Here is an 18,180-nt window from a genome sequence, read left to right on the forward strand (position 1 = left end):
CAGAGACAAGAATAAGAAACTGTGGGCTGCTGCTGCTGCAGGGCTTTGCTATGGCCGGCTCGCTCATCTCTTATTCATGATAGCCGGTGACATTTCCCGTGAGTCCAAGGGGCAGCAGGAGCTGACTGAGACCGATATCCACTCCAGATCAACCAGCGGGGAGAAATGCTCCCTGCAGCTAAAGCCACATTTCCTTTCCTTGCACTCTTTCTCCCTCTGTCTTGGGATAACCAAAATACTCTGCACTTAACTGATTGTGAAGGTGACCTTCAACTGGACACACTGAGCAAAGGATGCTCTTTACCCTTGAGTTATTAGAGTGGCTTCGCTCTAATATATAAACAAAAGTACACAACAGCAATTAATTACATAATAGGATTCTGCCTTATGCAAAAGTTTGAGTGCCTCTGGTCAAATTACTCTTTTCTTATTGGTTTTTCTGTGTGAAATTAAGTACACATGCTCTTACAGAGAACACATCCCTGCAGAGTTACATACAAAATTACTGTTTATTTACTGAATTTAACGATTTGGGAAAATAAAATTGTCTGTGCAATAGTCATGGCCCCTTTCATATTTAAGGTTTATTTGTTTTCAAAAAAACTAAATTCAGCAAATAATTGCAAGTTATGCGCGAAAAATGCATGCAGAAAATGTGTTCAATGATTTTAACTTACAACATCAACAAAACATTCAAGCCATGAGTGTAAGCCTTTTCCAATAGATTGTATTTAATTAGTCTCGAGTCTGCCCTTTAGTTCTGTCTAAGGGTTAACAGTGAAAAGTGAGCTGAAGTGCAGCTCATCCGTCCTCCTCTGCAGCATGAATAAGGAATGAGAACTTGGTGACGGGCAGCAGGTGCAAGGCCTGCTTCACTTGATGCTGTCACAGGAGCAGACAACAGTCTTTATCAGACCAAGGTCTGCTCAGCAGCTTGTCAAACATATATTTTCTTCCATCCCACACATTCTAATGAACCTGAAAGTTGAAAAGTGCATGCATCTGCTCTCTTCATCAAAACAGAACAGTAAATTCTGAATTTCTGTTATCAGAATATTTCATATTAATTTGTCTCTCTTTGTAAATAATTTCCACCAAAATAACTTTGTTGCACAAAGAAAAAAAAAACTATTTGAAACGTTTGAACAGTTTGACCTGTATTTGTCTGTATGAAAATGTAATGCAAAATGAACCAATAGACATATATCTCTCTCTCTCACACACACACACACAAAGAAAAATTAAAAAATTTTAAAATAAGAAAACAAAATTGAACTGGTACAGTGAACAGCCTAGGCAGTTTTTATCCCTTTTATGTACTTTAAAATAAGACTAGATGTATAAAGGCTTGTAAATGGTTTGAAATTCTGTTTATTATATGGTTGTTAATTGGGTTGTATACAGCTAAAAGGTCTTTAATAATCATAGTTTAACACTGAAATAGAAAGGGCAACAATAACTTATTTTATATGAAATACTCAAAGTGTAAGATAACTTAAGGGAAATGACAAGGTTAAGAATAATCTAAGACCTGTGAATGTGGATTTAATCATTTCATACGTTCAGAATGTGTTCTTTTGGTGGTTAATTGTTTAAACTTGGAGGTTACATGGTTAAACATTAACAAATATGTGCTGAAGTTGACAGTCTTAATGTCGACTGATGGAGGACATCAGTATCCAGCAGAATTAACAGTGTAGATGTATGTGGGTTCGCTATTTGACAAATAACATGTCACTGTTACTCTTTGAAGTGGTACCATATTTTTAATGCAATTTTTTGGTTGCATTCCATTTAAAAAACCTAAACTATAGCTTAGGAACCTCTTGGAAATGTGTAGATTAAAAGGCAACTGTTAACTTGGCCATTAAGGCCCAGCAGCAGTGCCAGTAACTTCTAAAGTCATGATGTGTAATGAAACTCTCTTAGGACAGAGGGAATAGGGTCATTATATTATAGTTATGAGAGGAAGCGGAGTGTCTTATGGAAACAGAGGAAATAACAGAGTGGAAACATGGAAATGCTTGTTGCTGGCCATTCAGCCATGACGTTTTAATTGGCCCCTTCTGGCCAATCTAAATGACCACTTTTGCTGTGGAACAGGTTTCTATCAGACATGGCAGTTAGTTGCTTATAGTTCCTCTAGGGAAGCTGGTAGAATCAATGAGGATTAATGCTGAAATCACTACCACCAGACATAAAACTAACGGTTAGAACTTAGCAACAGCAGATCTGTCACAGTTCCAGTTTCACTTCTCATACACTTACACCAAACCAACACACACACACACACACACACACAAATCCTGAATATATGAACCTCAGAATAATATGTTAATTGTGATTTTCTGCACCACAATACAATGCATAGGCAATAGTAGTTTTACATATTTTATTTCAATCAAAATCCATTTGCTAAAACATGAATACCCAGCCTTCTGAAAGCATCATTAACACCAACTAGTAGCCCTCTTGAAAGGCATTTACACTGGAATACACAAGTGTAATTGGTTTCAGGTGGAGCTCAGGAGAGTTTGTTCCTACTTTGTGATTTTCAATGGAAATGTGGAGTGGTTTTAACTGAACAGTGGAAACAGGTCATAACTGTGTTCTGCCACACTCTATATAGAACTATTCTGGTCTCACAACCCTTGTATAGGACAGGTAAAACATACATTTATATTGTCATCGAACCACTGAATGATACCTCATACCCCATGGGGCTACTGTCATCACTGAGGACCACCACACCCATTTGGAAAGAATGATTTCATCATAGGATATAGGTGTTCCAAAAGTGGACCCAAATCCTGTCAGCAAAATGCCTCCTCCCATTAGCCACTGGACCCCCTCTCTCAGCACCCAGGCCTGCACAGTTCTCTTATTGTACCCCACACATTCACATACACTTATGAAAAACACGGTGGAGAATGACTCATGTGACTATATCACTTTTTCCACATCTCTGTAGACCACTGGTATACTACACACATCCCCCTCTCTATGTGGTTGTGAATGGACTGGTTTTGCAGTCTGCATCTCACAAGATCTCAACAAGAATTTTCACATTTATGCCACAGAACATGGCAAATTGTTTACTGTAATGTGGTGTTTTACATCTTAGAGGATGTGGAGTACATAGTGCAAATCGTCAAAAAGCAGAGTCACATGTACAAGGACAGCAAATCACCATATAAAGTCTTTTACTGTGCTTACAACAAGACCTGTTCGGCTGGACACTAATCGATTACTGACTGCCGAGCTCCTGCTCCATGCTTCAGACCAGCTGCCCACATTCCAGCCTCCACCACTTGCCTTAGATTTGCCTACCCTACATTAAAGTTTTCACGGACTCCTAACTATTATTACCAGTAGATTGACCAGAGGAGGATAGGTCCCCACTTGTGAGCCTTGGTTCCTCCTCAGGTTTCAAACTAGTTTCTTCCTCAGCTCTGAGGTAGTTTTTCCTTGGCTTGCTCACCTGAGGGATTTGTACATTCTGTACATTCTTACATTTCATGTCAAAACTTTGTCTTTACTGGAATTTTGTGCAGCTACTTTGCGACAACATCAGATGTAAAAAGCGCTATACAAATAAATTTGATTTGACATGCTGGGAGCCATTTTGCATGGCCTCACGCCCTTAACTCCCACCAAAAAATGGGCACAGTGGTGGATGCCACAGTACCATGCAGTAAATCTAGATGGAAGCATCTGTCATTGTTAACTATATATATATATATATATTTGTCTTTAACCTCTAGCAGGCCAACACAAACACAATCAGCTGTACACACACAGAGTAATCTCTGCAATGGAAAGTAGGGAATTGCACTTGTTCAAATCCAATAAGTCATCTAGATGAACAAAATCAGACACAGAGGAGAAAATCCATAAGACGCAACAGAGCAGCCCTCCTTTTGTCAGTGCCTGGATCATCCTCAGCCTGATTAGATAGAATGAGGTTCTGCTCTCAGGTCACAGTACATAAAAACTGCCTCTGAACTCCCAGCACAATATGCCACTTTCCCTCCAGCACACACTGCACTGTGTTTGTGTGTGTAATATACATTTATTTTTTGCATTTATGCCAAAATCAGTACTTGAGTAATAACATGATTACACTTGATGGATTTTGTCTCCAGGACGGACGCAGGGTCCCTCACCTTCACAAGGTTTTTGTTTGTTTGTTTGTTTGTTTACAGTAAATAAACGCAAAGCTGTGGAAATGTCTCATTAAGTAAAATGACCTAACCCTTATGAAGAGATGAAGTCTGAATTGATGTAGGCTTGCCTAATGCTGATAAAAACATGTAGACTCTGAACTGCTATGGGCTCTGCAGAGAGAGAAAAATATCATTTGCTACAGTTGCATGTGGTTCACTGGATCTTGGCTACAGAGGGAAATTCAAATTCAAGGAATGGAAACTCATATATAGTCCAGCTTGCGTGATCAAATTTTGAAGTTTAATGCTTTGGATGTCCGTGACTAATTTGAGACTGAGATGAATTTTGAACTTCCCTTGGGAGAGAAGCTCCAAGAGAACTGACCTTGAAGGAGTCAGTTTGACTGCAATAGCATCAGGGCTTTCATTTTCCTTTGGCTCAAATATCCTATAGAAGTAAAAGGGAGGGCTGGAAAAAAAAAGAGAAATATATGTCTTCTAAAAGACTACTCATGTACTCAGCTGAGGACATGTGATAAGACAACACTAGCAAAGAGAGCACTTTACCCTGAGTGTACAGGGCTGGAGGAGACAGAGCCAGACAAAAGGAGAATGGAGGCCACTCTATTGCTGCAGACTAGCAGACTGGACGGAGTAATGAGACAAAGCAGATCAATGATAGTTTGTATGCTGGTGTGCACATAGACATGTACCAAGAGCATTATCAGGTGGACAGTGCATAAAGGCCTTACTCATGCACTACACATGAAAATTGTACTTCTTCAAGAGGTAATAGACAGGGATGTGTTTATTTAAACAGAACTTATATGTCTGATTTAACATCTTTATTGTGTGAGGTGAGTGAAAGTCAGCCCAACTTCTCTGAGTTTACCAAAGACATACTGTAGCATACAATGCTGAAAACATCAAGGCTCACTCTGAGAAAGAGTTGTTGGAACACAAGGAGCATCACAGCTGGCTGGGCCCTTTGCTCCCTCATGTATACATGAGCCTTGGGCACCCATAACTCTGTCACATCTTCACTGCTTGTCCTTTCTCAGACCACTTTTGGTATGTTCTAACCACTGCATGCTGAGGACACCCCTCAAAACCTGTGGTTTTCAAGATGCTCTGAACACGTTATGACCATCACAATTTGGCTCTAGTCAGTGGCTCAGAAGACAAAGCTGCTTCCATCACGACAACTTCAAGATCAGACACAGTTAAATATATTACACTCCCCAACAGGTGTCGCTGTAATAAGATAATTAATGTTGCTCACTTCACCTGTCAGAGGCTTTAATCTTTATGTGCTGAATTGTACTCTGCTGAGCTGACATGGCTAAACAAAGACCCAATCAATATATTACACAAAAAATGTTTCTCAGTTTCGAAAGCGTGTCCATGTACACCACTGTAACTGTCATGTAATTAAGCACTCTACCCTCAAGTAGAAAGATCTCTTAAAATAAACAGTGCCCTTTCAGTTGAGTGTGTTCTGTGATGACTGTCCAAACACAGAGACACTGTCTCGGTGACAGATCCTGATCCATCTTTCACTGTGGGCAGAACAGGGGGGAGGGGTTACAAACCACCACCGTGCAAAGTGCCCTCAGCTTCTTCCCCAGGGTTACTGAGGACAACCATCAGAGAGGGTGGGAGTGAATGAAATTGAGAGAAGAGAAACCAGATATAAGTGAAGAGACCGAGTTTGTGTTTGTGTGTGTGTGTGTGTGTGTGTGTGTGTGTGTGAGAGAGAGAGAGAGAGAGAGAGAGAGAGAGAGAGAGAGGGAACGATAGAGAGAGATAGAATGACAAAGAGGATTGAATGAAAATTAGAAAATGAGGGAAACAGGAGAGAGAGAGACAGACAGATAAACAGAGAGAGGGAGAGAAAGGAAGAATGACAGATAATATAAAAATGAGAGCAAAAGAGAGAGTGAGAGAAAAAGAAGAGAGGTGAAGTTGAAGGAAATGCTGTACTGAAGTCTCCATGGATACAGTGTATGTAAAAGTGCATTTGCAGTGATGTGATATTTAAGTTTGGAAGTGCAGGAGCATTTTGGAGAAAGTGGGCAGAACAGCATGCTTTTATCTCCTCCGGTTTGCCCACAGCACTAAATTTAAAAACATTAATGCAGACGCTAGATTGAAGCTGATTCTATACATGCAGTGAAAAAATGTGCTAGCCACAGTAGTACCGCAGCTGTCCGCTTGTGATTAAGTACAAGTGAAATAAATGTTTATTATTACATGCGATATTGATGGACCCAAAAGCAGAACAGATTTACTGCTGCAGAACACATTGAATTACACAGAAAGGTCATTGGCTTCTGTAGAAATGGCTTCTTTGACGTTCCAAACCCAATCACAGATGAGTACTTCAAACATTAGCTTTAATCTTTTCCAGCTATTTCCATGGAAGAGCAAAGCAGCACTGTGTGACGTGAATCTTTAATGTTTCTAACTCAAATATCATGTAGCTTTTAGAATGTGTTTTTTTCTTCTTGTGCAAAATTGCATTTGCTCCTTAAAAGCTGCTGCTGCTTCACAAGCAACAACCGGGGCCTTACAGTAACTTGTAAAATGCAGGAAGTGAAGTGGTAGAGGGATGGTGTGGGTTGAAATAAGGTTGTGTCGAAATATGCAGAGGTGATGGGAGGTGTGTGTGTGTGTGTGAGAAAGAAAGACAGAGAGAGAGAGAGCGAGAGAGAGAGAGAGAGAGAGAGAGAGAGAGAGAGAGAGAGAGATAGAGAAAGAGAGAGAGAGAGAGAGAGAGAGATAGAGAAAGAGAGAGAGAGAGAGAGAGAGAGAGAGAAGCAGATTTGCTGTGGCAGAGTAAACACACACTCAGTCCTTACGTGACTCTGGGCTCAAACGGAGGATGTAGCACAGTGAAATGCTGTGAGCACTGCAGTCATATAATCCCTATTTTAAATTCACACAGTCATCTGCACTCATGCTCACACACACGAGTCCAACAGATATATATCGGACAAGCAATAATATTGTCCGACACAAATTTTCTGTGGCTAACAAGATGGAAATCCTCCTGATAAAGTACCAGTATATAATGATTCGGTTTATGCTCTAACAGACAGAAACATCTGACCTGATATGATGGAAAACCTCCTCTGATATAGGAAACCGTTTCTGCTGTTTGCTGAGTTTCATACTGGGGTTCTAACATCTTGCTAACATCTTGCATACCACATCCTGTTTTATAAATCCCATTAGAGAATTAAGGTTAATTCTCATAAATAGATCGCAAATTATGTTTCATTTAAAACGTAATGCAACTAGTAAAAACATGAATTATATTTTGTGGCTGTCCAAAAATGTTACATATTTGCATTAAACTACATTTTGGAGCATTTTTATAGTTTTTCTATTAGATCATTTTCACAAAGAAGACAGCAATCATTGAGTTCAAATGAGGTACAGACTCAAGGTTTTCTTTGGGCAGCACTGATTTTTAACCTTCAGTTATTTGATAAATAAGTCATGTGAACATAATTGAACATAAAGGTATGCCGTTTCCATTTGTCATCACTGTTCAGTCAAAGGAACATTGGCTGCAACCCCTCTGACTCTTATATATAACTGATTATATAAATTAACTACATCCATTGGTGGGGTTTATTTGTGAATTATCCTTTCAAGACCCCCGTGAACTCCTGTGAAAAAATGCACTATAACGGCAGTCATTTTTAGTCTTTAATAGAACCGGAACAGAAGCTTTTAAATGGAGCAAGAGAACCATTCAAATGTTGTATTTGAACAAGAGGGCTAAAGCAACAGCCCGCACTTGCTGCTGCACCAGATAATGTAGAATGGTTAAATGAAACTTGTGTATCAACTAGCGCCAGAGCTACAGATGGGTCAAAGACTGACAATAAGAAAATACATTTACTTTAAATATTCCTGACAGTAATAATTTCTCATTAAAATATTGACAGTGCATTAACTCTGACACTATTGTTTTATATTACTATTACCCTTACTGATATTTTAGTCGCAATATCAGTAGTAGTAGTTCTAGCACTAAAATGGTAAGGCAGAGATACATTATTGTCCAATTAAAAGGTACAAACAGTGGTGTTAAAATGTCCAGTTTTGTTCCCTAAAGGTACATTACATCCTCTTCTCCAGAAGGAGTGGTGAACATTTAAAATCTTTCTTTATAGAAGTGTGTAAAATAAAAGTACGTAATATTAAATCCACAATTATAATAGAACAAGGTACAATAATGTTCTCTAACTAAAGATATGAATATGTATCCTAGAGGGTATCACCACAGTTTTCTAACTGTGTGGGGTTTTAGTTTGTTTAATTTTTGATCATGTAAAAGTATATTGGACATTTTTTTTGATAACAGGATTACAGCTGAAGATGCTGATCCAGGAGTGCAGTGTGAGTTTGTTTACTCACTGAGCTCAGCGATGCTTCCCACACGTGTGGCCAGCAGACACTGCTCTATCGTACGCAGCTCGGACTGACTGTAGGCTTGACCATCACCCGTCTTCACTGACCGCTGCTGCTCTCTGTGCAAGCTCAAACTGTCTGGCAGACTGAGGATCCCTGTGGGGGGAGAGAGAGAGAGAAAGAGAGAGAGAGAGAGAGAAAGAATGTTAGAGATGCAGAGGAAAACTGACTTAACAGGAAAACGTCTGGCATTAGGGTATGCTAATATGTTTCAGCTCCATTATTCCCTGAAGCAAAGCCAAGAGGAACTGCCCACTGCTGAAGCTGAAGGACGTCCAACGCAGCACACTTTACACTTTCCCATGGCCTCCATACCACAACGTTGGCAGCAGACAGTCTGCACTCACTTTACATTAGTCATACTACAGACGCTCAAGCAAGGCGTTATCCACTCAAGGACTAATGCCACTCAAAGCAGCATCTCAAGCTGCAAGCCTCATGAATTTTCAGGAAGCCCTGACAGTCCTGTAGACAATTTGCTAAATGTATTCCACATTTTGTTCAGAGAAAAAACTGCATACCAACACCAGCACATCATCTCATCTGTGAAGGGAGTTTAATGGAAGTTCTATAGCAGAATGTCTAGGTGTGTGTCTGTGATCTAATACTGAAAACCTATCAAGTGACACACAATTTCCAGATTTTTTAAAAAAAATGACAGACCTAGTGTTAGTAGGTGTCTGAAGTCATGTCGTCATGTAGTTGGTTTCATCCCAATATTCAAAAGTAGATCTCTCTACAAAAAAAGTAATGATTAATGGAGTTTTCATATGTTGCTGCCATTGTACACTGCAGTGGCTCAGACAGACAACGTCTAGCACTTAGACCAGCCTAGGACTCCTGACCTCAGTCCTGCTGGAATGCTGTGGTCTGATCTGAAGCAGGTCGTTCAAGCGAGACATCCCAAAATACACACATGGCATTTTGTCCAGTAAGGGATATAAGTGACTTAGAGTAGAATCTCAAGCAAGAAAAGAGTACGAGTCACATGATTTATAGTGGTGTCAGAAGAGGGAGACTAAGGAGATATTTTCAGCAACACAAATGCAGCCCTCTGAATTAGTAAACACACTGGGGACTATTACATATAAGCACATCATTACTGGGGCATTTTTGTTTTATTGATTTTTAACTTGATGTGCTTTTATATTTGTCTTGGACCTGTGAAGAGTACTCACTGTACCACAGCTCTGACCTTTCTGACACTCCAGTAGAAAGAGAGGATTCTGATCCAAGATGGTATAAGGTGGAAGACTTGGCTCACTGCTCTCTATCTGCACTATCTGACAAGGCAAACAGGAGTGCTATTATGTTTCTGAACAGGCAGCAATTACAGTAAAGAACAACATGTTCCTATTACTGACGATAGATAAAGCACTTGCTCTTAACACTATATATAGGTCAATGAGTTCACTTCTGATTCTCCATATTCTGGATATATACTTGTTTCCAATTCCCCCACCATTCAATTGGATAAAACACTTGAGTATAGTATCATACAAATACTACCTCAGTGTAACCTTAGCAATGATGGTGTTAGGCTAAAACGATTCCAATTCCCAGAGTGCCACCAATGAGCTATTTAAGACAGGTAACAGCTGATCAGCAAATGAAGCTAAGCCTCTGAGGGGAGAAGCCCCACTTGCTTTTGAGTTACAGTTATTATGGCTTTTACTTGGATGCTGCTGTATCAAAATCTGATTTGCCCCATCATTGTGTTCCCCTCACTCCTGCTGCCGATGAGAGCTGCTGGAGCCAGTGGTGCGTTAAATTGTGATGTGACAGAAAAAGATGACTTTGTTCCTGCCATTAACAAGAGAGCCTTTTTGTTTGAACTGCTTCATATACAGTACTGAGGTAAACACCATTTGAGGGACGCCAGAGGCTGAGGTCTGCCCACCTCCCCATAAGGAAGCAGTTGTCCTGCACATGAAACACTCCACTGTACATGTACCCTTAAAAAAAAAAAAAAAAAACAAAAAAAAAAAAACATTATGGCTCCTATCAGATGTGGTTATTTAAAATGCAGTATCACTACGTACAGTGTGGGTCTGATATGGATCAGAAAGTCATAAAAGCCTCTTTTAGTGTAAGCGTGTTTTGCTTGGTGAGGGAAAAACACATCCTTGAAAAATTCACCCTGGGTTGCCATGGAGACAGGGCAGGGGTGCAGGGGTGGGTTGCTTGCCTGCGGCAGGGGAGGGATATCAGGTGTTTAGAGATGCAGAACCACACCTCACTGCTCAATAGCCACAGCCCGCTATACTTGTGGACTCCATTGAAAATATTTATCTGGCCCAGCATGTGTGTATAAACAGGGGACATCATGCAGTAAAAGCACAGATCATCTCTTTCAACACACTGCAAGCCATGCTGAACATTCACGTGATTGAACAAGCAAAGATATGTTCCAAATAACAATTAATTCAAAAATGAAAATTGCTTAAACTCCTGAAACAAGAAAGTGCAGTAAACAAGAGAGTGCAGTTCCCACAGAAACTGCAAGTGTGTTGCTGTGGCTGTGAAACTTTAATACCAATTATTACACAGAGACACACTCCAGACAACTAGTTTGAAAGCTACAAGAACACTATTCACAAAGGATCTACTATCCAGCAAAATTTAGTGGTTCTAACCTTAACGCTGCAAAATTTGGGTTTTGTTTGGTCTTGTATTTTCAATGTATTTCTGTGGGTAATACAGTGGTGCAGCAGGTAGTGTCGCTGTCACACAGTTCCAGGAACTTGGAGGTTGTGGGTTCAAGTCCTGCTCCGGGTGGCTGTCTGTGAGTAGTTTGGTGTGTTCTCCCCGTGTCCATGCAGGTTTCCTCCAGATACTCCGGTACCCTCCCTCGGTCAAAAAACACATGTTGGTAGGTGAATTGGTGACCCAGAAGATTGTCCATAGGTGTGAGTGTGTGTACCTAGACAGTGGAATGCACTGCGTTGCAGTGCCGGTCCCAAAGCCCAGATAAATAGGGAGGGTTGCATCAGAAGGGCATCCAGCTTAAAAACTGTATGAGATTGGTGGTGCGGATTCACGGTGTGGATCTCGGTTCATCCACTGTGGCAACCCTGAATGGAGGGAACAGCCGAAAGATGTATGTGGACTTCCTGCTAGTGAAGTCAGAGTCAGAGCATGTGTGAACAGAACAGCTAATGTTTAGGAGTATTTCCTGCATGTGTTACAAAGATACCACCTCATTCCTAAAGCATGTGGCACCTTAGTTGCTGTGAGAACACATCTGACACAGAAAACCTCCCAGTGTGCTCCGGTTGGGTTATGTGTGAAAGGACGAGTACAGGATATATCTGGACCCGATACTTCAGAGTATCTCCAGAGTGCATGTGTGAAAGTGGCTTAAGTGTGAGTCTGTGTGCAGTGTGTGAGTGACTGTGACAGATGTACTTCATTTGCATCAGTTAAATCTATATGTGTTTGAAGGCTCAGCCAGTCATTTCCTATCTGAAATCAATCTGAAATATTACTGTATAAAAAAAGTTTGACTGACTGAGAAAAACACAAGCACGTTATTTTGAATTTGGATCAGCAACCCTGGTTTCATGGTTCTAGTTTTAAAGCCGAACCAGTTCAGCACACAAAAAACTGGAGAGCTAGCAAATGGAAAGGAAACAACATCTGAACTTTATAAAAAGAATTGTTTTATTACAGTTGTGAGCATTGCTTTTAAAGCTAGTTGAAATGTCCACCATGTTCTTTGTAGCTGCTGATTAGCATTGTGGTTTGGTGACATCTTGGTCCACTTCTCTATTTTAGGTTGTTTATATTATGGGATGATTTGCTTGAATGGGCCACTTCAGATCACACCAAAGAATGTTAATGTTATTAAGAGTAGAAAACTTCCAAAAAAAAGCAGGACTCTTTCTATTTGGTCCACTTTATGCTGATTTGTGTTTACATGCACAAAAGTGTTTACTTTAAACATAATGCTGTATCCCGCCTTGCGCCCAATGATTCCAGGTAGGCTCTGGACCCACCGTGACCCTGAATTGGATAAGCGGTTACAGACAATGAATGAATGAATGAATAATGCTGTATACATTTCCTTATTTGTCTGTCTTTAAAACATTGCTATGAAACATCCAGATAAAAAATCCTTTTTGTTCAAAACAAACTATATGTTTGTTTGGTTGGTTGGTAGTTTAGGGGGTGGGGCATCCAGTTCCTCACTCCTATGCAGTTAGTTTTTTCTTAAGTGTGACACATGAACAGAAAGTTATCAGGTATAAGACACCTCCGGGCCCTTTACTGCCACAGTGGGGTTCTTTGACGCTTGTCTGAGGATTACGCTGTGTGCCCTTGCACTGATTATTGTAGGTCACTGACTTGCAGAGGGAGTACCAGTGGTACTGAATTTCCTCCATCTGTCTGAGATTACTTGTTCTTGATCATACTGCAGGGCAGTTACAACTTAGATATAATCTGATAAGAACATCTGACTCCAGTTAAACAGTTTCAGGAGATCCTTATACTAGAGACTCGTGTCTAGTAAGAATCTAAGAATCTAAGAATTATTTTCAACCATTTGACTGGCATGCACTTTAAAATGTTGGTAGCTTTTTGTTATTATTTTTTATCTGATCTAATACAAATGTAGCAGTCATTCATAAAATCCAATTTTAAACACTTTACTCAGTTTTCACATACCACATATATAGATACATACAGTAGAGTATGGTATTGAACTGTTCACAGACGGTAAAAAGCAGATACTGATAAGGAGTTACAGGGCATTTAATACCCCCCCCCCCCCCCTCATGCGGCTGTGGACAATGGACGAAGGGGGCACCTACTCCATGATTCGTCCACTCAATATCCAGAGCCAAGGGAATTGCTCTGTCCGCTTTGAATGATTCTAAATGAGGTAGGAGGGTGCCAGGCTCTAGTTCAGCCAGCCTGAAACACTTAAAGCAGCAGGTGGTAGAGGATGGCATTTTGCACACCCTTTCACCACCCCAATTTCTTTTTCAACTTTTCCTGACGAGTGAAATTACAGCAGGCTGTAAAGACTGCACATGCACGCACACTTTTAATGTACAGAGCGTTTAAAATGCCTGGCATAACTGCCTGCCTCTGATCTCTCCTTTATTGACAGCAACAGTAAGAATAACGAGGCAGAGTCCGCCTGTCCAGTTCTTTTTGAAAGGAGATGAAGATCAACTCTGTATTTCTGTTTTTCTCTCTTTTATTTTGACATTTAACCCACTCCCTGTCAACGTGGAGAAACAAATTTGTTTACCGACAAGAAAGTGCTGAATAACTCAATGGTAACTTGGTTTCGAAGAGGATTTATATATATATTATTTTTTTGACAACTTGCTTTTCTTGCTGATGACTTTCATGTGTCTCGTGTGTTCATTCAGAAATTCTGCCACCAGTAAAGGTTCAGAATCAGGGTCAAGAAAAGCTTTATTGTGTACTGTGGAATGACACACCGTTTTTCCAAGGCTACACAGCCCCTACAACACAGGGCCTGTGACCAATGAATAACAAAATGTAAGTGAAAAACTCAAAATGACTCCAACACAGCAATTAAAAAAGCCAATCCAGTACAACACCAATCACAACACAATGAGAATTCGACAAATGTTTCAGAATTTCTGCATAATTTATGATCTGAACTTAGACATTCAGAGTGGTTAATGCTCACTTTGTGAAATGTTCACCTCCCATGAGCCAGAGCATCTCACCTTTACAGCCACTGACTCAAACACAACTACCTTAATCACTCATAGACTGACACTATGATGTTTTAAACTTATTTTAACTCTTCTAATTCTACATGCATATTGCTCTTTGTTTATACATTGCTCTTTGTTAGTTGTTATGCTCTGGTTGTGAACAGAGGAGGGTGTGACCCCACTTTTGTACTTGGTTCTTCTCAACATTTCATTTTCTATCTACTTTGGCATCACTCCCTTTGGGCTTGGACCCAGAACTGTGTAAAGCTGCTTTCTGACAACACCAGCTGTAGACGTGCTCTATAAATAAAACTGAACTAAAAAAAAGAAAGATTCAGGAGAATTTTACTAAGAAGAAACAAGAACCAGACATCTGACAAGTTTAACTCCTCTAAATGTTCCCACACTAAAGGATGTGCTGATGAGGATATAGAAAACGCCAGAGAGATTTGAGAGGAGGAAGAGAGACTCTGAGGTTCTGTGTATATACTGAGCCAAAAAGCTGTTTAGTTTCATTTTCATGTATGTTTGTGACCGTGAAAAAAAAAAAAAAAAACAGCTGAGAGGCCAAATAGCTCCTGCCTCCAGCGCCCTCATTCCCGGGATGGCATGGTCAATGCCGCAGCATCACTTCACATCAAACAACTTTCATCTTAAACACTGATTTATGCAGATAGTTTGAAAAGTGGGCGGGGTGCCCTTTTAAAGCCCAGCAATAAACATAGCAGATAAGTAGGACAAGCCAGTATAGCACAGACTGTAAAATGTATAGATAGTGCATAAAATGATGTGTTTACTCTAATAGCAACATCACACAGTAACAGATTGACCGCTACAAAATATAGTAGTATAACAACAAATTATACCACTAATGTAATATGTGGTAGATGCTGACAGTCCAGAGAAAAGGCTGTCATCTAATCAAGTGCTTAGTGCGACATGGAGAGTTTGAACTGTTATTGTTAATGGGGTGTTGGTGAGGTTAAATGGGGGTTGTGGGTGGAAGTGGGGACACCTGTTTGAGAGTCCTGACAGCCAGCTGGAAGGAGAAAAGTGACCACATGTTTGCTGGGAGATATGTAGAAACTAACCGGTTGGTGGGTTGATATAATAGACGCTATTTGATTCCAGCAACACTTTGCACGCACATGCCAAGTAAACAAAAGGTGAATTAATATTTACAATAGTCCATTAATAACTGAATGCTGCCGATATGCTCTCTTGTCCCATCAGCAATAAGTTACCTTGCCTGGACATTCAACCCAATGCGAGAATATCAAAAGTCCAAGAAAATTTGCATTGTACATTAATGATCAAATATTACAATGTTGGAGCATGGTTCATCACTGAGGAAGCACCTCCTCCAGCTCTCAAGCTGAGCGTGCGGACTACACCAGCACTGCCACAGTGTATTATGCCTGTTCCATCTCCAACTCCCTCCCAGCCCTCTGTCTCTGGGCAGCTATTCAGAAGAGGTTCAGAGTGCTGCTTCCACTGAGTAAACAGGTCTTTAGAACTGTGCAGTCTCATGGTGTGTATTGTCAGAAACAGAGAGAAAGAAATCTTCCAGCAGAAGCCTTCAGCTGAAGGAGAAAAAAGGTTGGAAAAGTACACTGTAATGCCCCTGTACACATGCGCTGTATTCACTTCTGCAAAGACCTGCAGGTCAGGGAGAGACTCAAACAGAAAGACGGTCTCACACAAAAGGTCTACAAAGCTCTGCTGTGCCAGGGCCTGTGGTCTGAAGCACACATTACAAGCATGTGTGATTTTCTAACAGCGATAAGTGATAATAAATGGGCCGCAGTTTTCTTTTTACATAAACTTTTTTGATCAGCCTCAAATGCACTGTCAAACTGTGGAAGATTTTTGTGTGACAACCATTGACCTTATCAAAACATCAGTTAAAAGCACTGCTCCTGAACTTCAGACAATCCTTATGTATAGGGGACTCAATATTATGGTTGACAAACCCAAATAAATCAAGCGCATATGTTTAGCCGGCCAACCTCAGAATATCATGGTTCATTTGATATAGACTACACAAAGACAGGGGGCAGTGATCTCGTAAAAAACACACGCAAGCCAGCTAGAGTCTGAGCTGAAACGGCTATTTGCACACAGTCCTGTGCCCCACAATATTGTCAAAGCTGAAGTAACCCAGACTGGCAATATACTGAACAGCATTATTGCCAAGGCCTGAGGGGCTGGCTTTGGCAAGAACCCAGCAGGACAGTTATGTCACCAGGGACTTCAGCTTCAAACCACTTGGCTTCCACAAAACCCTCAAGCACATGATTTACACGAATCCTCTGTACCTGGATGTACAGACAAGACATTTAATCAGACCTGAAACTTGGGTCCAAACTTAAATACAGCTCAAGGTTATTTTGATCACATTCAATCCAACTTGTACCACAGCATGTCTATTGTATTCTAAGACTTTACACTTTTATAAATAAAAGCACTTTAAATGTTCTTGGCTTGGAAGTAGCGTCCAAATACATGGATTCAATTGAAAAATACACTCAATTAGAATTTGATTTATAAAAGGTTCTTTCCTCCTTGACATTTCATTTACAATATACTTTAAAGAATCCTCCACTGAAACCTTTTTTAATTCTTTTGCTAGCTCTCCAAAGATCCATTCCTGGCACCTATATTGTTTTTAAAGAATGTGGTTGACAAAACTATTATTAGGGGGAGGAGGTGGTTCAATCTTCCTTTCATTGATTTGTAATGGGGTATTGAGATTTATGTAAATTACATTCCTCTTTCAAAAACAGTTAAATATATCTTTACAAAGGTGTGTCACATTGGTGCAATATAGTGTGGATGCCTGGGGCTCTGTCCAGAGTGTGTCCTTGTGGGTAGGCTCCAGACCCACTGTGACCTTAATCATGTAAAAAAAAGAATGAATGAATAAATACATGAATGAATATCTTTGAAAAATAAAAGTATATTTTAGCTGATTTAACATTTTCTGGTTGGTTGATAGTCGTGTCCAAGTCCATGGCTCTGTTGTGTAGCTGGAGGCTCTCATCAGCATTATTAATCACTGCAGTAGTCTAGCTACAAATTTCAGCCCAAACATCACCAGCACCAGTATTCAGATTCCTACATTCTCCCCATCTCCACATTCCTAAAGCTTGTTGCAAGAATGCTAGTCATTTTCAAATCACAGGTAAAGACAAAAAAATAAATAAATAGGTTTTCTTTTAATATTAACATTCAACCACAATACATTTTAATAAACACATATGAAGACCATGTATGGTCTACTCAGGAGCACAATCCAAAAAAACATTTTTATCTCTAATATTATTGCACTTTTCTTGAAATGCGCATTTGGAAACCATCTACAACATTTAAGTGCAAAGTGTAAACATATCATTAATAATGGCTACAATGTTTTTTTGGGATCTGGAGCAATCCAAATATCAAACAGGAACCGGACCCAGACTTGTGAAATATTTTTAAAAATGGTGTGAATAACAGGGTCTCATTTTAAACTTTTGTTCAAACACTTCCTGCCAGGTTTGCTCTATGTAAGAGTGCAGCATGCAGGAGAGACACTGAGTTTTTCCCAGCATTCCCAGGCCTAGCCACTGAGTGTGGATCAGCCACTGACCTCGCTGCGGTTCACACTCTGTATTTAAATCTATTTTGAAGGGAAGTGAAGCCAAGCCCATTCCAAATGCACTTCCAGACATTTGCTTTCTCTCACTATGTGCATGGAAAAACACCTCTTAGGCGTTCTCATCGAGCATAAAGTCCACCACAGCGGGCAATGTACAACCTCACTTCATTTGTAATATCATCTGCGG

General features: G+C 40.2%; 1 protein-coding gene across 1 annotated transcript in view; it reads right to left on the reverse strand.

The window, feature by feature from the left end:
• btbd11b (BTB (POZ) domain containing 11b) overlaps window positions 1-18,180 on the reverse strand; it is a 76,792-nt gene that overhangs the window by 23,575 nt on the left and 35,037 nt on the right. Inside the window, exon 2 of the mRNA XM_066684713.1 lies at window positions 8,598-8,747. Within this exon, the coding sequence (XP_066540810.1) occupies window positions 8,598-8,747 (150 nt within the window). The remainder of the gene's footprint in view (window positions 1-8,597; window positions 8,748-18,180) is intronic.

The sequence above is a fragment of the Hoplias malabaricus genome, chromosome 11 (assembly GCF_029633855.1).
Source record: "Hoplias malabaricus isolate fHopMal1 chromosome 11, fHopMal1.hap1, whole genome shotgun sequence".
In the NCBI taxonomy this organism is placed as follows: domain Eukaryota; kingdom Metazoa; phylum Chordata; class Actinopteri; order Characiformes; family Erythrinidae; genus Hoplias; species Hoplias malabaricus.